General features: G+C 36.1%; 2 protein-coding genes across 5 annotated transcripts; both read right to left on the reverse strand.

The window, feature by feature from the left end:
* Positions 1–1,108: 1,108 nt before the first annotated feature.
* Positions 1,109–8,723, reverse strand: tomm40l (translocase of outer mitochondrial membrane 40 homolog, like). The gene is made up of 10 exons (XM_082187186.1): positions 8,527–8,723; positions 7,837–8,042; positions 6,193–6,260; positions 5,991–6,083; positions 5,777–5,878; positions 5,344–5,449; positions 5,104–5,226; positions 3,432–3,508; positions 3,221–3,323; positions 1,109–3,048 (listed from the first exon to the last, which is right to left on the reverse strand). The coding sequence occupies exons 2-10, from the start codon at positions 8,039–8,041 to the stop codon at positions 2,909–2,911; spliced, it is 1,017 nt and encodes a 338-aa protein (XP_082043312.1). The 5' UTR covers position 8,042; positions 8,527–8,723; the 3' UTR covers positions 1,109–2,908.
* Positions 8,724–9,970: 1,247 nt separating this feature from the next.
* Positions 9,971–21,787, reverse strand: LOC309511849 (putative ATP-dependent RNA helicase DDX6). 4 transcript variants are annotated; one of them, XM_082187185.1, is made up of 14 exons: positions 21,630–21,787; positions 19,865–20,764; positions 19,199–19,262; positions 18,979–19,083; positions 17,353–17,482; positions 17,115–17,261; positions 16,930–17,024; positions 16,645–16,767; positions 16,420–16,548; positions 14,851–14,967; positions 14,644–14,707; positions 14,421–14,522; positions 11,981–12,227; positions 9,971–11,806 (listed from the first exon to the last, which is right to left on the reverse strand). In XM_082187185.1, exons 2-13 carry the CDS (start codon positions 20,038–20,040, stop codon positions 12,001–12,003), a joined length of 1,479 nt encoding a protein of 492 aa, XP_082043311.1. In that variant the 5' UTR covers positions 20,041–20,764; positions 21,630–21,787; the 3' UTR covers positions 9,971–11,806; positions 11,981–12,000. The 4 variants fall into 4 exon arrangements, with proteins under 4 accessions (XP_082043311.1, XP_082043310.1, XP_082043309.1 ...); XM_082187184.1 differs by having other exon boundaries at positions 9,971–11,811; XM_082187183.1 differs by having other exon boundaries at positions 9,971–11,848.
* Between the last annotated feature and the right edge of the window lie 1,546 nt (positions 21,788–23,333).

Here is a 23,333-nt window from a genome sequence, read left to right on the forward strand (position 1 = left end):
TAAAGTCCAGAAGGTAATGCCCTGCTGTCAGTTGTACATGCCATGTCACTCATTCCACATCATGAAATCAACTGAACTGAACTGAACTCAGATCTGTGACTAAGTACTATGTCTAAAGTGAATGCCTTGTAAATATTTAAGACACATTTCCCGAAACCTATAACATACTATAAACACAAAACCAAAAATTCAAACTGTAATCAAGATGCATTACTGTATAGAAAACAACAAAAAACAATTCCTATAGTTTTGGTTTTGTGTAACCAGTATTGTTTTGAGAAACTGTAAATAATTACAAAACAAAAATAAATTAATTAATGTTTTGATTTTGTGTATACAGATTTTTTCTTTAATAAATAAATAAATAAATAAATAGAATCCCCAAACATTGCACCATATACTGTATATGTAAAAATATTTGCATATAGAATGTTTATCATAGAAATCATGTTTATTAACACCTGAAATCTACATATACACCATAACGTTTCAGAATCCATGGGAACATTCTCACAAGCCACATTTATTGGCTATAGAAGGTTTTCCTGCGCATTCAGATTTCTGTTATATATTTTTCAAAATGAAGCACACATTTAACAACTGTACGCAAAAAGAATTTAAAAAGAGTGTTTCTTCACTGTAAAAAATGATTGCTGTGAACTTAAAATTCAACATTAGAATAATAAATGATGTGTTGTTTCAACTTAAAAAAGTATGTATTCGTGCTTGACTTCAAATATTAAGCTTAGTTGATTTTAGTTTAGTTAAGTTATATATTTAAGTTATCTAAAAAAAAAATTACATTGTTATAACTAATTCCAGCAACATTTTTTAGTGTTGTTTTAAATAATTTTTGTTTATAGTTTAAGATGTTTGGCTTATAAAATTGTTTGTAATGTATAAGGAAAAACTGAAACAACATAAGGTTACAATAGGGATCTGCAGTATCTTGTCTGTTATTCTTGTTATTTTAAATTACATGTGAAATGTTGATGGGTCTATCTCTGCCCTTTTTAAGCATTTCCAGTTTGCACATTCAAATTAGCATTTCAGCAAGCTCTGCTTGCTATATTAGAGTCAAAGAACAAACATTGTTCCACAATCTTGATTTCGTTTTAAACTGATGTGTTTATTGGTTTGAGACACACAGTCTAAAAAAGAAATCAGCGGTACATCAGTGAGGTAAAAGGTTACTTTAAGCAATATTGTAACTCGTCTAGGCATTTATCCAATTACACAAAACTGCCATCAAGTCTGTTTGCATCTGCACTTATTAATCAGGTCAAGGAGAACACTGAGAACTGAGCGCTGAGCTTCAGTCATATTGATCTACTTGCATTCCAGTCAAAATTATGTCTGCATTCCTATGCAGATTCCTATCACTGTTGCTCAAATCATCCATGCTAAAATCAACAGGGTACACAAAAGTGGAAGTCATCATGGTTGAGTAAACTTTTGGATTCACATTTGCTCCAATAAATCCATCATAGCGTTTTCACGACTTCCAAAAAGCGGGAAAAATATCGAGAGACTGATTATAGTGGTCAGAAGAAAGAAAGATGTGAAATTTGCCATCACTCCATCAACTCTTGTATTAGAAACACCCTCGTAGCAGCGTTAATTCATTTTTGTCATTTACTGCCAAGGTATAGTTTTATAAATGTAGATTTTAAAAAAATGTTTTAATGAAAATATGAACTTTACTAATGAATTGTTTAGAACGGTGGAAACGTGTTGTACATATTGCTAAACTATAAATTGCTAAAATAACACTGAATATGGACAAAGAGTAAAAACTAATTGTACTCTCTCACAATTATTCATTTGCAGTCATGTGAAGTTATCTTTAAGGGACAGAGGTACATTTGTGTCTATGCATGTTGGTCTGCACGTATATAAGGTTGATGTAATAATGACTGATGTGTCAGGTTTTAAAGAAGACATTGTTGGACATTGCTCTCATCACATCAGTTATCTGCATTTAAAAGTGCCTGATATCTGCTGAACATACAATCACACAGAATGGCACAAAGGGTTTTCTTCTATATTCTTTTGTTGCATGTATTCACTTAACTAAATAAAAATCTGTTTGTGATATGTTAGTAAAGTCGTATCCTTTAAAGACACAATATTATAACCATTAATATGTCTAAGTAGTTGTACACGTAAACCTTTTAATCACACACAATCTATTTGACCACTTTGCAGATGTCATTAGGTAATACTCAATATACATATTTATAAAGGCACTGCATACAATGTGGGAAATGTCAGATTTGGGATTAGTTAACAGAATATAACGTGAAAACTTTATTGGCTTAGTTGGACGTTTCTCAACCATTGAACAAAGTTTTATAAGAAAAAAATACCTCTAAATAATGTATTTTTCACACCCACAAAAATACATCCATAAATATGATACTTACATCTCAGTTTGTTAGATATGTTTTGTTTTAATAATTTATCCATGTTTGTCCAGCAATGCACAATTTTTTATTTATTTATGTAGATGCTTACATGAGTACAGCAATGAATTTTTAAAAGATTCTGACAATGAAATGAAAAATAAACAAGGAAATAATTTATAAAAAGAACTGAACAGACAAACAATAAAAAGAATGACACATTTATGTGTGTATTTGTATTTCTTCTTGGTTCTTCTAATGCATCAGGTGGTGATGTTACTTTTTTGGGGGGGATATTGGAATTGTCATTGCTTTTTGTTCATATGAAAACCCTGGGGTTGGTCTGATACATGGAACTAACAACAAATATTCCTTTGTTTTGCTTCTTAGTTACTGACTGATTTTGTACAAGTGTGGATTTGCAAGTGGGTCCAACCTTAACCGTTTCACCAGCAACAGCACTGATGTGTAAACCGAAGAATTAACCAAGAAAGAAGGCAGGTTTAACCAACGGTGATGCCAAACCCACACTGGAACTGGTTTTTTCTGTGGTTAAGGAAAGCACAGAGGGCCAGTGACAGAGGCAGAGGCAGAAGCTTTTTTTCAAGCGTAGCTCCAACCACCCAGTTACTGTCTAAAGAACCTACAGATAGAGTGAAAGATTCTGTAAATCAGGGTTTATCACATACTTTGTAACCATGAATTTCCATGCAAACAATTTTTTTTAAATCATTTGAGGATTTTGGGATGGATTTTAGTTAAAATTATGAAATCTTGATGAATGCATGCATGCATTTGTATGTATGTGTACCAACCTTTAAAGAGCAGGTTGGATTTGGGGACGTCCACCTGGTACCCAAATGATGCACTAGTGTCCTGCATACGGGTGCTCGCTTCAAACTCCACGCCGACCTGCAACTGATACAAAAAAACAACAACAACAACAAAACAAAGGTCATTATAAAGCAATAAAACACCATAAATGAATGAATTAAGACATGAATCATTCTGCTGAGGAACATTTACCTGATCATTGGCTTTGTGGTAATATGACCCGTGAACTCCAGCTCCTCCTAGTGTCAATGTGGCGATAAAGTTGCTGCCTGTTTTCAGAAAGCCATTATTAAACCAAACTTGTACTTTTTTAATCTAAAATCTGATTACATGATACATTTTTATTGTGTCTTTTTGTTATTTGAAGAAGACAAAAATTAAACTTGTTATTAAAATGCCCCTATTCTGCTATTTTAAAGGTTCCTAGTTTTGTTTTGGAGGTCTCCTACAATCGGTTTACATACTGTACATCCAAGGTCAAAAGCACTTTAATTTTCTCATTGCAGCATCACCTCTGAAATGGTTTGACGAAGGATTCAGCCTCTCTAAACCCCTTCTTTCCGAGAGTGTACTCTGCTCTGATTGGTCAGTTGCCCCAGTCTGTAGTGATTGGTCAACAGAACATGTCAGAAGCGAAACGGCCATTACCATTAGGGGCGTTGAAATTAATCGTTGCTTCGCGATGCGGACGTGGACGATTCTGCATCGATACACCATAATCGATTATACCCTACTGACGTTTCTCGTCACATATCCACAACTCGTGCTAGCGTAAAATGGTGGACTGAGGCGAAACACAAAAGAGAGTAATAAAAAATGCACCCACTATTTTAAAATGTACAGGGTGTGAGCTTGAGTGTGCATGAGTGTGCTGCGAGTGTGTGAGCGTGTGAGGCTGCATGCGTGTCAAGTGCAAATGTGTGTGTGTGTGTGCGCGAGCTTAAGTACACTTGACAGTTTCATGCGCTTTTACTATTTACTAGTGTAGTGTTTCTAAATGGTCCTGTTGTCTACTGTTTTCAGACTTAAGTTTTGTTTGATGTTTTCTACATTCAGGAAGTGAATGTACTTTCTTAAAGCAGCTGAAATAAAAAGGGAGTTCATATTGACTGCTTGTAATCATTGACGTAAATGTAGGCATGTGAAGTAATATTGAAAAGTGAGCGCGATATCGAATCGAATCAAATTCTTGACATGATAATCGTAATCGAATTGAATCGTGAGACCTGTGACGATTCACTCCCCTAATTACCATATCTGAATTTCAGCTCCGGAGCCTTCCTCAGCACTTGTACAAACAGTGATACATTAACAGTAACGATAGCGTCGGGTTTACTGTATCAATTCCTGAGTCGTCATTCTTTGAAAGTACATGCAAAGTAGATTTGCTTTAGCAGCGTCTTCTCAACATGTTGACAAAACAAACCAAATTCTTCCAGGCCTCAGCTACAACTGCAGAGTTTGAGGGTCAAAGTACACGTTCTTCGCGAGCAGCCAATGGAGAACACAGGCTGACATTAAGCCTTTTTTTTTTTTTTTTACAAACCTTCGTGCAGGAAGTAAGATTGGAATTACTGACGACTTGTTTCAGGCAGTTCAGAATCAGTTATTTATTTTGGGAGACCATAAAAGCGTTTATCATGCACTTTGATCTTTGAAAATTTGCAGACCTTTTACTTTCCCAAACAGCTATATAACTACATGAAATGTAATATCTGAAAAGGCCTATTAGGGGCACATTAATAGGACAGCACTGGTTTGTCTTTTCAACCTGTTTTATCATTTAATTCAACATACCTTGATAAAAGATGCATACAAATTTGATACTTGCATGCCTAACTACTCTTTCTTTATATGCGTTTACCTGTATATCTGCCTGCCAGAGACATGACTGTGCCCTCGTCTCCTGGCCGGCGGTGGTACACCAACTCTCCTCCTAATGCCAGCGACGAAGTGACAGACTGGAGATAATGAGCTACAACAATTCCTGAGAGAGATGCGAGGGATGAGAGGTGAGAAAACCGTTAACTAAAGAAAGGACATGACATGACTAAAAACAAATACAGCAACTAAAATAAACTCGGATGAAAAAGAAGACAATTACCAGACCCCACCAACACATCTGGGTTACCAAAGGTCACAGCAGCAGTGAAATCTTCCCCTTTTAATTCAGCATCACCTTGCCAGTTCACGAACTTCTGCTGCTGCGTCTGATTGACACAAGTGTTTCAGTACGTCTAGCGATGCTTTCATATTTGATCATAATTAATCAGAAATAAACACATATGGAGCTGGTTTCACAGACAGGGATTAGATTTAGCCAGGATTAGACCTAAGGATTAGCTTTTATAAATGTTCCTTAGAAGAAAAGAAAAAACATTACTGGTGTGCATCTTGAGAGAAAACATTGGCACTGAGAATATTTTAAGATATGCCAGAGCAAGTTACTTTCAGTTAAAACAGCTCAAACATGCAGTTTAGTCTGGAAGGCTTGTCTGTGAAACCAGGGGAAAGGTTCTTTTTTCACAAATACACACCTGGAAGGCAAATTTAGAGCGCACTCTGTCTGTGATCTGATGAATAACCTGAGCATTTAGGCTCCCTGTGTTGTCCATGTCACCAACAATGACAGGAAAGGCCTGAAAAAAAAATTTAATGTTAACTATACTTATTAGGGTAAACAGCACAAATTCATTTTTCAAATCAAAAAGTACATTTGTATATTTATTTATACTGCACGCAAATATGTACCTCTGCTGGTCCTATTTGTTTGGTCCCCACATAGGTCGCTCCAAACCTGTAACTGGAATCTGCTTGAGTGCTTAACAACACTGTGTGGTTCACCTAGGAATTAAAACATGAGTTGATGGCTACAACCAGGGACTGACAGACTTTCTTCAACAACAACGACTCCAGAAACGTTCAGCTCCACCAGTGAACACACTGGACTAACCTGGAAGTGGTTGCTCAAGCCCTTGTTCACTGTTAATCTAACACCCTCCATCTGCATGGGAAAAACCTCTGAGGGACAAACAGACATTAGTGTAAAAACCATGAATTTGTAATCACCGAAATTCAAAGCAAAAGGTACAACTGAAATGAGAATGCCTTTTCAAATTCAAATGGAATACCTGAATTTGAATTGATTTTGAACTGGGGAAGCAGGATATAAAATACAGTTCAAATGGTTTATATTTACGGCCTGTAATATTTTTTAACGTTTTAAAAAAAGTATCTGCAAAAGGCTGCATTTAATTGATAAAAATACCGTAAAAACAGCAATTTTGTGAAATAATATTACAATTTAAAAAATATATATATATTTTAATATATTTTGAAATTTCATTTCTATGATGGCAAAACTGAATTTTCAGCATCATTACTGCAGGCTTCAGTCACATGATCCTTCAGAAATTATTCTAAAATGCTGATTTGGTGCTGAAGAAATATTTATTATTATCAATGTTGTGCTGCTTAATAATATTGTTGAAACCATGATATGTTTTTTTTTTTTCTGGATTCTTTGATTAATAGAAGGTTAAAAAAACTGAATTCATAAAAGGTCTTTACTGTCACTTTTGATCAATTTGATGCATTCTTGCATTATATATAGTGCCGGTCAAAAGTTTGGAAACATTACTATTTTTTTTTAAATGTTTTTGAAAGAAGTCTCTTGTGCTCATCAAGTATGTTATTTGATCAAAAATACTGAAAAAACTGTTATATTGTGACATATTGTTACAATTTAAAATAATGGTTTTCTATTTGAATACACTTTAAAATATAATTTATTTCTGTGATGCAAAGCTGGATTTTCATCAGCCATTACTCCAGTCTTCAGTGTCACATGATCCTTCAGAAATCATTCTAATATGCTGATTTGATACTCAGTAGTGTATATTGTTACAAAAGATTTTAAATGAATACTGTTCTTTTAAAACGTTTTATTCATCAAAGAATCCAAAAAAAAAAAAAAAAAAAAAGTATCACAGGTTATAAAAAATATATTAAGCAGCACAACTGTTTCCAACATTGATAATAAATCAGCATACCGGTATTAGAATCCAAATTCAGTTTTGCATCACAGAAATAAATTATATTTTAAAGGGTAACACTTTATTTTACAGTGTCCTTGTTACATATGTTACATGTATATAGTAATAACAGTAAATTATGCATAATTACATGCAACTAATCCTCAACCAAAACTTGATCCTACCCTAACCCTATAGTAAGTACATGTAGTTGCTTAATATTACTTAAATATAGTACTTAAATATATATTACACTGTAATAATGACACCTTAAAATAAAGTGTAACCGAGACTTCATTCAAAAACATAAAAAAATGTAATGTTTCCAAACTTTTGACCTGTACCATATGTATACATATATATACACACACACAAAATCAACAAATTATAATTTAAATATTTTTGTACAGTTGTTTAAAAACAATGTAATACACATGAGCGTGGTACAACTGAAATGGCTAAGTTTAAAGTTTTGATTCCCTGATTAATCTTAGTTTATCAGGGAATAAATAGACACAATCTTTTTTTCTTTTCTTTTTTATTAAGTAATTAATTATGTTTACCTTTGCATTTGCGATGGCACTCTTCAAAGCCACCGGGGTTCGGAAGGGGAGGCTCGGTGTCCTGGAGCCCAGCTGAAGCACTGCCCGGGACAGAGACGGGTGAGACGGACGGCATCGTGAATCCTGGGGGCATTGACACCAAACCTGCTCCACCTGGCCCTGGTGCAGGCGGGCTGGGGGCACTGGCAGCCAAAACACTGCCCATTCTGAGACAGGACACATGAGAAAACAGAGATGGAGAGCACATTCTTTGCTCAAGTGATGATCTGTAATCAGTAATTTGGGTCTAAACTCAGTAGTATTTATGTGTGGACGATAAACAATCAATGCATGCATGTACGTTAGGGTTAGGCAATTAAATAGTCCTGGAAGGTCTTTTGTATAATAAAATGACTTAAAACTATTGGATTTAAACGATTAGTAGCTGCTGCTGTTTCGTGAAGTATCCAGCTCAGAATGCAACACAACTTACATCAACCAGCACGGCAACTTAATTCATTGATAAATTAGCTCGAAAGCTAACGTTAAATGCCACATGCTTTTTGTTATTCGTCAAACACATCTATTGGCGATATAAATGCCGTTTAGATGTGACAAATAAAAGTGTTTCTAGCTGATTTATACATAAGGAGTACACTAGAATTAATAATAAAAAAGAAGCTCAATGACAATGAATCATTGACAACTCACGTTGAGCTTCGCAGTTCGCACTCGCAGAGGACGGTTCTCCTGGTTACAGAACCACGTGTTTCAAGCGAAATCCGATTTGAATCATTCTTTTAGAGTCGGATCTTTTCAATGAATCTGTTCACAATGAATCACAAAACAAGTCTGAGCGTCTGAGCTAGTCATTTACGAGTCAGACTGAATGGTTCAAGAAGCGGGCTGAGTAATAGCGGTTTTCGAGTAATTTTTATGCATTTATCCAATTTTATGGTTGTAAGCGATCTATGTTTTAATGACTTGAATCTAAGCGGCAACAAACTTAAAATTAAAACATCTTCCTCATTAATAAAACGTAATAGAAAAAAGGTTCCCAAAGGCGAAATGACGCAATTGCGTCAAGACCATACACTGTAAAGGTCAAGACGTAAAATAATTGTTTCGTTCAGATGAACTGTTCGAAAGAACCGATTCGCAACTGTAGTCCTCCTACTTTTAGCTCGACTAAACCCAAGCTGAATGGCTATTGGTCTGTTTAACTGTCAATCACTACGTTAACATGATAAAGCAGGTTTGAGAGAGAGGGGCACTTGCGTGAAGGTCATGAAATGTAGGTTGGAGGTCGCTAGTGGTTTTTTAACCAGAACTGTGAGCTTTAAGTATAAGTAAAACCAAATAGAAATAATGTTTAGTCATTCGATTTGTGTAATGAATCGCCTTCTAGTGTCGAAATGAAATAAATGTTGACAACCCATGACGAGATGAAAGCTGGTCATTTAAGTTGAACTAAAACACAGTAATATTGCCTATGACTAATATACATATAGAGTATATATATATATATATATATGCATTTGGCATATAATAACATAGGAATTTATATTAACAATTTAATACGATTAATGAACACATTTGAGTGGCAAATTTCAGATAAACCACCCAAAAAGACATATTTAGATTCACAAAGAGCATTTAAAATATGTTTCATTCATTGTTGACGGAATATAAACTGTAGTATTTCAAGAGTTTAATAATTTAGGAGGCGTTGCCTCTGTAAATACAGAAATACATCCCCCGGTAGGTACTTAAATCAATATATGGCATATGTAAAGGAACACATGCAGGTAATGGCCTAGGTTTTCACATTGAGTAAAAAAAGTAAAAAGCCTGTATGTTATCTCTAATTTGAATGTATTGACTTTTGGGAAAGATTACACATTAATTCTATTCCAAGCCTATACATATAACCTCAAGCTATTTAAATGAAATAAACAATAAAGACAAAACATAAATCAATCATGACCATTAAAGCATTCTTGCATCAATCAGACTTACAAACAGGGTATCATGCATGTCAGCATATTTGTTGGATGGGCATACGGTACATACATATGGTACACACACACACTTTTGGTTTGCTTTAGTTTTTATCCTGAAATCCAATATTAAGTAAACATTTATCCCCACAAAATCTGCTTCCCCATTTATTTATATAACGTATACATTTTTATTTTCAGAAACACCCTCACCATAAACAACAGCAACAAAGAAAAAAAAAAAAAACAGCTCATCACTGCAGGATGGATAAAGAATTAAAGTTTGTCCATTTTGAAATATGGTAATAATCTCACAAATTTATTTTTCAACAGCACATCATCATCAGCAGATATTTATAATCTGGCTCAAGGTTTCCTAATTTAACTCTGCAATAAACATTTGCCTGCACTGTGCTGTTTTAATAGTTAAAGAAACATGCAAACTGAGGTTTCTACACTAAAGCTCCACATATCCCTGCGTAGCAATAACTTTTTTTCCACAATAAAGAACATCTCTTGGGTGAAAAAAAAAAAAAAAAAAAAAAAACACAGCTGCCTCTGAGAAGATGCTACAATTTTGCTATACAAAAATACTCTGTCTTGATAAAAAAAAAAAAAAATTCATAAATGAAACACAAGGTTATGAAAAGTTCCTCTTGCAAACATCCAAATAAAAATAAAACAAGTTACCTCCTTACTGCCAAGTAATATGTGTATATTTATGTACTTATGTATTTTTTTTGTATTTGTATCACTAGACAGAATATGAATCAAAGGCAAAATTCAGTAAACGATAAAAGCAAACATTTTAGCAAAAAAAAAAAAAAGTTTTTAACTGGAAATAGCATAAAGTCCATTCATTAGCCACTTCATACATTCATTAATATCTAAAGAAATGAAAACTGTAAAATATGTAAAGTAGAGGGAACAACAAAATGCTCTACTGATCAATCTTTGAATAAATGAAAATAAAATGAACCAAACAGCCCCTTTTGACAAATATTTGACGTATTTGTGCATACAAATGTGAGGATTTGATAACTGCATTCAGACATTTGATTTTTTAAATCATTTGTGGTGACTTTTAAATCAGCTTTCATGTAGTAGTCTGACATCTTTTACATTATGCCAGTTTTGGCATGCCCATTGAAATTAGGAATAGCTTATATAGTAGTTTCAAAATTATATAAAAATAATATCAAAAGATACAAAAAAATTCCACAAATTGTCTATCCGTTTAAAAACCATAATTTACCTCCAAGTTTCTTAATGATTTCCAATGAACAATACTGTCAACCATTTGTCAATGACTGCCAATGAAACTTCAAAAAGCACCAATATTAATGCAAAAGATGTTTTTTTTTTTCTCAGGCAGTTTAGTGCAATGTTAGTGTTGACACCTCAACCCTGAGCTCTGCAATATTTGAATGGATGCTGGTTTCTACAGCTGCCTCAGACTGAATATGAATAGAATTTCATGAATTTCTCATGTTAGAAGTAAATCAATACCAATGATTCTTTCACAGAATCCGGTAGCACCGATGTGCTGCAAAACCCTGCGGTTTAGTCTTTGGGAATACTTCAACATAGCAATGACATATACCAGTCTAAGACAGAGACGATATATATTAAGGCACTTGGGTTAAACATGTTTTGTTGAAGGGTTTGAGTATAATTTCTCAACTAATGATGCAAGCATGCTATGCTCTATTTTCACCAATACAGTTTTCGATCAAACAGGAACTGTTCTCTGAATGCTTTGTTTTTATTATTGCAAGTCTCAAATGGAATGTGTGTAGAGTCATTTATAAAGAGGCATAACTCCCCAAAAACGAACAATGAATGCAAACAAAAGAGCAAAACATAAGCAGGGACTAAAAAAGAAAAAAAATACTGTGGAGGTGGAAAAGATGAGGAAATATATGAGCCGAGTAGTAACTGGTTTGTGCAATAGGAGATGTTTGTGCAAAAGTCAGGTTCAATTTATCCAACTGTCCTAGAAAGAGCAGATGGTAAAGTCACTCCAATGATCTCTGATTCAGATGGAAATAACACACATTGCAATATTAGATATCAGATCAATAAAGTAACTTTAGACTTTAATGAATTTCCCCATTACATGTGCATAATGTTCTTAACATACCCACCCAACTGTATGCCTTCACCTGCTCTCTAATGTTGCTCCCTAAAGGGCGTCAGACCCTCTGGCAGGCTTAAACACCTCCGCTTCCGCCTCCGCTTCGTCCTCACAGTCAGGGTCCACCGAGTGAAACTCTGCCACATACAGGCTCTTATCGATGCTGCCGGGAATGGGCTTTATGTCCGTCACCAGCTGGTCCTCAATGGTCTTCAGGTTAAAACGATCCTCAGCAGTAATGAGATTGATTGCCAAACCCAGATGTCCATACCTTCCTATAAATTAAACACAGAGACCGTAAAATTATGCATTATCAAATAAAAGCGGTTGTAATTTGAAGTGCTGTCCCCTAATAGACTAAACGTTAGTCGACTAGAAGAGTCTAAGTCGACCAAAATTAGTAGCAGAAAAAAAACCTTGAAGCCAAGTAAATATTGCTTATCATTTGAAACATGCAAGTAGCAACTTTCAATGGCTGCTTGCTCTAACGTTAACCTAGATAAATGTGCGCTATTATTAGGTGGATATCAAAGTGTTTGTGTGGAGTGTGGAAGCTTAAGTATAGCGCGCTTCATGACATGGAGGCGCAGGCGCGATCCCTTGCATTTTTTCCTGACAACAGCGGAAACAACTTAAAATACACCGTCGTTTTTGGTAATACATCATTCAATACTGTAAAGGGTTTATTTTAGAGGTGGGCATAGATTAATTTTTTTAATCTAGATTAATTTAGAAATTAATCTAGATTAATCTAGATTAAAATGGCTCATTTGAATTCTGCCGAAGGCATTCAGAATATGTGTGCTACCCAAATAATGACTATAAAAGTAAGTCTTTGAGAACGGGTTTCTCAAGCCAGGTGGCGCATTAGACCAGGGGCTCATCTCCTGTTTCCAAAATGCATCACAAACTGCTTGAGAAAGCTGTTCTACTCATAGACTGTAAAAGGTTACTGTTACCGTCCATAGGCAACATTAGGTAGGCCTATGTTATTATCAACTACTATAGGCTATCAATTAGGGATGGGCGATATGGCCTAAAATCTATATTGTGATATACATTGCAGCCTCTTGCGATAACGATATACAGTATATTATAATAAAACCATTTCAGAACAGATTACACAGACCCATGCTAAACAACTGCTAAATGTTTGTTTTTTTAAAGGGTGTATGTAGTTTTGAGAACATATATTGTGCAAAACTATAAGTATACAACATAATTTTGCAGATAAATAAAATTTAAGTACACTAGCTGCAGAGACTTAAGTAGGTCTAATGTTTATTATGGCTTGGAGCTTATGAAACCCCAAATTTAAAATTAGAATATTGTCTAACTGATGTCTTTTCAGTTAAAAAGAAACACAACAACGATTCTTAAAATCGAGATTATGTGCTACACCACTAAGATATATTGGAATGGGAATAATACGCACGCGCTGGTATTCAGTGATATCATGTTTCGTTTTGAATTTGAGGTGGTCGAACGGATTAGTCGTGTGTTAACTTACCGAACTGTTACCCCACACACTCTGTATATAGTTTGCTGCTGCTCGTCTGACGGCTTAAACCCGAACCAAGTCCAAATAATGGATGTTGCACCGATCTTTTTCACCAGCTTTCACTTTCAGCCGTGTTTACTTAAGATGACGACGAATATGCGTTGCAGCCGGGTTTACCTCGCGGCCGCGGGTAGATTGCGTCATCATAGCTTGTGTAGTATAGAGCCATCTCCCAACCCAACTTGGAGAATAGATTAACGGCGATATTTTTTTTTATCGCGCGATAAGAGTCTCGCGTTAACGCAGCACGTTAACGCCGATAACGGCCCACCACTAGTTTATTTTTATTTGTGCAATCCTAACCCTAGCAAAATTACAAAACCGTTCCTAACCGCTACAAAAATGAACCGAAACTCAGCATATAGGCTATTTGCCTCACAGACATGAGAAAGACATCTATAGAAAGCTTGAAATGTCTACTTTCAAACAGACCAATTATAATCGAAAACAAATGCTCCCTGCTTATGTAATCCGTATGTACCGACACAGAAAACACCAGTTTATTAATACATAATTAAAATGTCTCTTTGCTATTTTTTCCGTCACATTCATAATCATTACTTCTGCTGGTGCTTTGCGGCAAGCTTTATGTGTGCGCTTGAGCTTGGAATAGGCTATATTACGCCGAAAAATCTTAATATATATATTAAAGACTCATTATGGTTTAGTATTCCCCTCAGTATATATTTAAGTAATTAAATGTATATAATCGTGCGATTAGTCGACTAATGGCTTAAATGAATGACTACTAGTTGACTAGAAAAATCTTTAGCCAAGAGCAACCCCTGCGAGAACACATTAAAAACATTAAGTGGCATTAAATATATATAAAGTGTTCAAATTTTAAATATAAATGTAAATAATTGAATCCAAAACACTAAGCATTATTTATGCTTGTCAACTTCACCTGAGCGTCCTATGCGATGCAGATATGTTTCTGCATTCCTGGGGAAGTCGAAGTTGATGACCACATTTACTGCCTGGATGTCAATGCCTCTAGTGAATAAATCTGTTTCAAAAGCACACATTCACTGAATTAGGAATAACAAAAATAGAATATAATTAAGAAAACAAAATATACATTTTATTTTTATGGTTGGGGTTATGCAAAAGAAAAGAGATAAACTCACCTGTGCAAACAAGGTTCCTGCAGAGTCCATTTCTGAAGTCGTGGAAAACACGGTTTCTGTATTCCTGCCATGCGAATGAAAGGAAGCACAATATGTTTTCAGTCACAAATAACTGCACAAATAAAATTTCAAGCATTTGACTGAAATAAATTAATCACACTGAACCGATTTGAATTAAACTGGAACTAACAACGACAAAAGACGCACCTGCATCATCTTTGCATGAATGTAGAAGCAGGAGTAGCCCAGTTGCGTGATCTTCTTGGCCAAAAGCTCCACTCGCTGAGTAGAGTTACAGAAGATGATGGACTGATTGATCTGCAACTGTGGAGAGAATAAGAGCGTGAGGTCATGTCAACTGTAGAAACAATGCATTTGGTTGTAATTCACTAAATCACAATACCACAACTGACAAACTTAATTGGGGTCACGTAATATTCAGCATTATTACTGATTTGATTTGACTGGACTGACACTATCAGATGAGAACTGAACAGAGCCGGACGATGACATCACTGTTTTGACATCTACAGAGCTACTTTATAGATGAATTGCACTCATTTCATATTTGATGATCTTTACTGTTATTGAACAGAACTGAATCAACAGTGAATGACCTTAGCTGAACCGAGCTATATATTAAGAATATAGCCTTCGATATTAATAGAAACCAACCATATTATGATAGTTATATTATGTTAAGATAGTAGATTAACTATGCACTTTGTTATTGATACACATCTGTATATACGTCTGTATATTACTTTTACAGTAATATACAGTAGCGATGCTTCATACACTATGATATGTGTTCTAAAATCGACTCAAAATATCAAACATGTTTTGATATTCTCGGACTGGATGGAATCATAATCTGAAGCTAAAGAAATTGGAGTCTGTGCCTATTATACACTACTCGATTTTCTGTGAAATCTGTCAACTCCAAAATCTGTTTTGTCTTGTAAATCTGAAAATTAGGGCAAAAATCTTTGCAAAAGTTGTGTAGTGTAATCCAGTGTTCACACTTGGCAGGTTTGGTCCAATTTAAACGATTGATTTTAGTGTGGTTCATTTGAATAAGTGTAAACACTGCCATCTAATCCTTGGTGCGCACCAATACAGACTTCTGAAAATGTGGGTCTCGGTACGCTTCCAAACTAACTCTGGTGTGTTTTGACTGAAATATGAATGGACAAAAGAAGGCAAAGAAAAAACAGGACGTAATGTCACAAGACGCGACCCTAAAAAGAACAGAATGCTCAAGCATACCTGGTTTTTCTTGTCGTAGTTGCAATATTGGCCACTACAGTTCAGTACTGTTGTCAGAACTGCGTCTTTCTTCTTGCAGCAGAACTTTGTTTGTGTGTGTAACAGAGAAATTTCTGGTGGTGTTTTGACTCCTTTACACATTTTATAAGCCCTACACGAGTTCTCAGCTGGTAAAAACTCCATATGTATGTGCATACTAATCCAGCACACAGCAATGTTTTGGAAGTTCGGCCCAGTGCTGTTTTTGTATCTATAGGTTCGGTGTTAAAAATGACAGCGTGAACGCTAAGCGAACCAGGACTAAAACGTATAATTCTATTTTTTAAAACTAACCAAGAGAACAGAACTACGATTGTGAATACGCCCTAAATATATATATAAAAAAAAAGAAAAACCAAGCTACAAAAATGACTCATCAAGGATGTGACATGACATTTTACCCAGCCTAAATCTTACTTGTTCTATTACCCAATTATTAAATGTTCTAAAGTGAAATTCACTATTTACCCTTGAGAACAGTGTGTTGAGGCAGTGGACTTTCTGTCTTTCTGTGACGTAAGCATAGTACTGGGTAATGCCCTTTAGGGTCAGTTCCTCCATCAGATTAATCTCATAGGGCTTCTGCAGGTGCTTTGCCTACAGACACACAAAAGCGAATAAATGGAAAACCTTCAGATGTAAAGAGAAAGAAGCAGAATGTAAGCATAAATGTGTTTAAAAGATTTCTCTGACCATGAACGTCTGCACGCTGATGGGGAACGTGGCCGAATAGAGCAGTATCTGTCTGTTCTTCGCAAGGAAACCAATGATGTCCTCAATAAGAACCACAAAGTCCCGAGAGAGCAGCTTATCAGCCTACAATAAAACAGTTTAAGCTGTTCATTGCCTTTGATATTGGTGGTATTAACATCTAAACACCTAAATAACTATCTTAAGATATGCAACTATGACAGTGTGCAACAGGGAATAACATTTTATTAATATTCTGATGGGCATGTAAGCTTGTGCAATGCTCACCTCATCCATAACCATCATCTGAACTTTATCCACTTTGGCTATGCCCTTTTTTATCAAGTCCAAAATTCTGCCAGGTGTTGCTATAACAACATGAACTGCAGAACATACATGTTTTTATTGCAGAAGATGATCACACTGTAATCTCTTTACAATTAGGTATATTTGATGTGATTACTGAGCATTACCTGTCTCATCCAGGCGCATAATATCATCTCGAAGGTTTGTCCCACCTGTGGTTGCCATGACTTTGACACCGCCCAGGTGTTTGCTGATCTGAATACTGATTTGACTGACCTGCAGAGCTAGTTCACGAGTGGGAACCATCACGATGGCTGCAGGCAAAGAGAAATATAGAAACAGTAAAAAAAAAAAGGGGGATAAAAAAATGTATCTTGTGTAAAAAGTTTTGGGAGAGAGCGATACCCTGAATATGATCCTTTTTCATGTCAATTCTCTCCAGTAGGGGGATCAGGTATGCACCACTCTTTCCTGTCCCGTTTTTGGCACGAGCCAGTATATCACGTCCAGAGAGGGCAATAGGAATACTCTCCTCCTAAAAAATTATTTTAAAACAAATTATTACTTAAGCATAAACAGTGAAGATACCAACATTTTTAAGAAAGATTGGTAGGTTGATTAAAAGATTAAAAATAATAATTTGTAATAATTCAAATAATAAGTAAACATTTTATATATAGGGCTGCCAAGTGAATCAAATTTTTAATCTAATGACATGATGTGTCATGTTGTGATGTGTCATGATGGGGCTTGTCTGAAGTTTAAAATCATTGGTTAGCCCGTAAGCCAATCACATAACGTTTGGTTATGATGTGTGTTATACGCCGGCTCAGCCGCATCGAACTTCCACTGTAAACACATTTATGATGCGAAAACAAAACCATCGAGCGAAATACCGGAGTGAACATGGCTGTGAACGACTTTTGCAGATTATGTGAAGTAAATCTACACATCCACGATACAATCAGCGTCTACGTCACGGCTCTCAGCCTGCCCTCTGTTCGTTGATTGGCCGGCTGTTTTCAGGCCGGAGGAAAACTGGGAGATGGGTCGCTATCTCAGACTGAGTACAGGAGCGAACTGAAATTGAGCGGAAGTACGAAGTCTGACGTAGTCAGGCTAGGATAGTTCACTCAAAAATTTAAATTATGTCATCATTTAGAATTTAATTTAAAAAATATGTCTCAGTATTGTTGTTGTTCATACAATAGAAGTCAATGGTAACCAAAACAGTTTGGTTTCCAACATTCTTCAAAATATCTTCTTTTAAAACCCGCATAAGAAAGTCATACAGATTTGAAACGACATGAGAATGAGTAGCTGATAATTTTTTTTAATGAAATTATACCCTAAATAAGAAACTGAAATTGCCAGTAGGTGGTGGTAAATGTCTTGATGACTAAGTTATAAAGTTATTCATTCATTCGATAGTTCAAAAGGCTGATTCATTCAGGAATGAAGTAAACGGCTCTCTCGTTCAGAACGCTCTTGCTTGGCGACACACAACAGTTCTGCTCTGGCTTTATAGATAATATTTTCATTGGCAAAATGGAGCAAAAACAGAAAATATTGTGTCTACAAAACACAATATTAACAAATTTATTGAACTGTTGAATAAAATTAATATCCAATTTGCACTCGTGCTATTCAGGACAAATATCATATGTTATAAATATGAGACAAAAACTCATACAGGAGAATCTTTTTTCCCAATATCTTGAATTTTAGGGGCATTCTAACTATAGGCTCCATCACGCAGCGAGTTGTTGCCCTGCATCATGTTTGTCAGCAATTAGGTTTGGGGTGGGGCGGGCATTCTTTTTCCATAACCAATTAATTAAATTAAGAGCCCTAATAAAAGAGCCCTAAAAACCATGGCGCTATTGACTCCTTGATTCTGATTGGATGACAGATGTTCTAGATAAAGAACAGATAAAGAATTTAAAAAGGGAGGGCACTGGTTTTTATCTAGCATATTCTAATGCAAAAATTGTCTACTAGTCTAGGTTTTGCATTTGCCGCATCTATTACCTGAATGGGGGAGGGCTTTTCCCAACCCATCTCAAAAATGCCCATCAGCAGCTCTCTCTTTAAGCAGTAGTCCTCAAACTCATTTCCTTTGGTTGCAGTCACATCCTTGAGAGAAAGAAAGAGCATGGAATAGTTGGATCATAAGGAGATTGTATCAGCATTACACTATTTGAGGACTCTGATTACACTTTTTTATTTAAAATTTCACTAAAAGACTTACGGAAGTTTTGACTCTATTGTCCTTAGAGGGAAGCTGTAGGCTTCTTTTCCAGTCGTCACCAAACCTGTGTGCAAGTAGTGTAAGTGAATATTTTATGAATATATACAGTATACATAAACAGATTGCACACCACTATTTAAAAGTTTATTTTTAAAGAAATTACAACTTTTATTCAGCAAGGACACATTAAATAGGTACAATTTGACAGTAAAGACATTTATAATGTTACATAAGATTTCTATTTCGAATAAATGCTTTCTAAAAAAAATTGTAGCATGGTTTACTTTCCATGAAACTGCTTTTAACACTGATTAAAAAAAGAAGAAAGAAATGTTTCTTGTGCAGCAAATGAGCATATTGCAAACATTTCTGAGAGATCATGTGACTGTAGAAAGTTCAGCTTTGCCATCACAGAAATAAATTTGATTTTTAAATATATTAAAATAGAAAACAGTTATTTGAAATGTTAATAATATTTTAACAATATTACTGTCTTTACTGTCATTTATCAAATAAATGCAGCCTTAAGAGAGCATAAGAGACTTCTTTTTAAAACATTAAAAAGTTCAAAACTTCTGAAAGGTAGTGTACACAGACATGTTATATATAAGAGACACATTCTAGCTAAGCAATCAAGTCTGTTGAATATGACAATGATAAGCTTACCTGATGCCAGGTCCTTCCTGAAAGGCATTGGTTTCAGGTTTCTGGGTCCCCATGGGCTGAGGACTTGCAGTTTGGGGTCCTAATTGAGAAGGAGCTTTAGGCTGTCCAACAAACTGCCTGTTGTGTGTGTTCAACCCCATGACAGCTGGGCCAGCATTCTCCATCCTTGTTGCCATTTTATCACTGCTTTGTGAGTATTTTCAGTTTATATTCTTTTCCCCACGTCTTTTTCACTTTCGAATGCCTTACCAAGGTCTAATAAACCATTCACAGTGTCCACAAGGTCTCAGTAAAGAATCTTTTTTTTTTTTTTTTATATTTACAAATTCAACATATAGCTTAGGCTCTATTAATAAGAGCAATGCTGCCACTCAAGGTGTTTAACAAGAGCTCTTCCAAAAGAAGAGAAATAAATATTTATTTGCATAAATATTGCACACCTGCACGCAGTATAGAAAATTATACCTGGACAGGTGTGATAAATAACTAGTCTGCTAAGGCAATGGGAAGTACAGAAAGACCTAATGCTCCTAAGGCCAGAACTTTCTTTTTGTTTGTCTACACAATATTTACACTGTGCAAAAACAGTGCTTTGTGGTCTTTTGGCTGCCGATTTTCACTCTTTCTTGTTCAGATGCAGTAAAACTCTCAAATGTCCTGATCAGGGAGACCAGACTCGGTTCATTTATACATTTGCCTGGCAGGTAGAATTCATTCCAGCACATCTGAGAGTAGAATCACACATTCAAAAAATGTATAGACAAAGTAACACTTCAGGGTGACGCAGTTCAAAAGTCAAACAGCGCTGAATACAAGCCAGTTCTATGAATAGCCAGTTGAAAGTCTTGTGTATGTCCTTTCCTCTGTGTTGCCCTCCAGTTGTGTCCACACCTGTTCCACCTGCAGAGAAACAATATGGAAATCAAAGACATTTCACTCCATTTCAAATTACCTGGAAAAATTCTGGAAGCTTTGAGGGATTCCAAATATATATATATATATAATGCTTTTACAGAAGTAAATATATTAACTGTTAAAAAAAATTGGTGAAACCAATGGTAATTATTGTCATTTATTTTTTATAAAACTGCTAAACGCTTCCCTGACAAAAAGTACTGTGGTGGTAACTTACCGTGGTACAGTGATGGTAATAAATGGAAATACAATAGTTTCTTGATATGCACCATAATGATGATTCCCATATTCAAAAACCATCGTATTTATGTGATACTTAAAGGAACTACATTGAATTAACACGGTAAAAATAAATAAAAACATGGTAACATTATTGTACTTTTTTTTGTCAGCGTCATTAACAGTAGCAGTACAACTTTCCAGTTAAAATGTCTTACTTTCCAACAGTTGGTAAATAAATGTCACTGGCTTAGAGTCATTTTTACTTTCACTTGTTTACAAATAATTTCTTTTTATTCAAAACTTTTACATCACCACCTTTAAACGGAAAAATACCATAACGGGCAGCGTGTCTCTTCAATAGTTTTCACAACCATCGAATATGAAATAAAAGTCTGGCTTTAACTTTTTAAACACGAGCATCTCAAACACAGAATGAGACAGATTATTGTTTCCAGGACACAAATAATATAAACATCGCATTACATGTTAGTTACTTTAAGGCAAATCATTAAAAATCCCGAACACACTGACATCAAATTGTTTAGTTAGCATATGATTTGTGCTAAGCTAGGTGGTTAACCTTACAATATTACTTCATAATACACGACAGTAAAAACCAAACATTTACCTTTATTCGTATCAATATCCTATGCTGCCTTACATATTAGGTAAATTACTTGGTTATCAACGTGGTATTTATTTCTCACGTCGCTACAAGCAGCTCGTCTCTTTGTTGTATTTCTGTCAACACGGTCGACATGTATTGAACGTCATTGGGGTTCATAAGAGCGCTGCACATGTGAAATGCTGCCATCAACGGTACGGAGGCTCTTATGACCCTAACTTTACTGCGTTTCTTTTTTTTTCTCCTTAAAACGACTATGGTAACCATAGCATAGAGTATTTCAGGCATTCTTAGTCATAATAAATAATGCACAATAACAATAAACAAATATAAATATAATATTTATTATATTGAAATACAAAAAAATAATATTAATTAATAATAAATGATTTCAGAATCCTACTGTTACTTAAATTTATGGTGACCAATACTTAGCAAGTTACCACAGTTTTTATTGTAGTAACAATTGCTAAATTTAGCCAAATACAATTCAATTTATATTTATTTATACATTCATTGAATCTAATTTGGTTATGTTATGAACACATTTCAGTTGTTTAGTTTACTGCAACAGGAACTGGTAACTGGTCACAGCAAAAGTGAACTGGTAACTAGTCACAGCAAAAGTTTCATGTGCATCTTGCCAGTTCTTTTTGAGGAAATGATAAGGTAACATGGTAATGTACATGTTCAACAGTATGAAAGTCTGGCACATAACCACATCCTTAAAGGATAGTTCACCCAAAAATGAAAATTCTATAATCATTTACTTACCCTTAAGTTGTTCCAAACCTGTTTCTTCTGCTGAACACAAGCATAATTTCATATTAGAGTAGGGGTCCATCCATCCATCCATCCATCTTCTTCCGCTTATCCGGGGCCGGGTCGCGGGGGCAGCAGTCTAAGCAGGGATGCCCAGACTTCCCTCTCCCTAGACACTTCCTCCAGCTCTTCCGGGGGGACACCGAGGCGTTCCCAGGCCAGCCGGGAGACATAGTCCCTCCAGCGTGTCCTAGGTCTTCCCCGGGGTCTCCTCCCGGTGGGACATGCCCGGAACACCTTCCCGGGAAGGCGTCCAGGAGGCATCCGGAAAAGATGCCCGAGCCACCTCAGCTGGCCCCTCTCGATGTGGAGGAGCAGCGGCTCTACTCTGAGCTCCTACTCACCCTATCTCTAAGGGATCGCCCAGCCACCCTGCGGAGAAAGCTCATTTCGGCCGCCTGTATCCGGGATCTTGTCCTTTCGGTCATAACCCACAGCTCATGACCATAGGTGAGAGTAGGAACGTAGATTGACCGGTAAATTGAGAGCTTCGCCTTACGGCTCAGCTCCTTCTTCACCACGACAGACCGGTACAGCGACCGCATTACTGCAGAAGCTGCACCGATCCGTCTGTCAATCTCCCGTTCCATCCTTCCCTCACTCGTGAACAAGACCCCAAGATACTTGAACTCCTCCACTTGAGGCAGGAACTCTCCACCAACCTGAAGCGGGCAAACCACCCTTTTCCGACTGAGAACCATGGCCTCGGATTTGGAGGTGCTGATTCTCATCCCAGCCGCTTCACACTCGGCTGCAAACCGTCCCAGTGCATGCTGAAGGTCCTGGTCTGATGGGGCCAACACGACAACATCATCCGCAAAGAGCAGAGATGAAATTGTGTGGTCCCCAAACCTGACCCCCTCCGGCCCCTGGCTGCGCCTAGAA

Source organism: Leuciscus leuciscus, assembly GCF_965113295.1.
Source record: "Leuciscus leuciscus genome assembly, chromosome: 12".
Classification (NCBI taxonomy): Eukaryota; Metazoa; Chordata; class Actinopteri; order Cypriniformes; family Leuciscidae; genus Leuciscus; species Leuciscus leuciscus.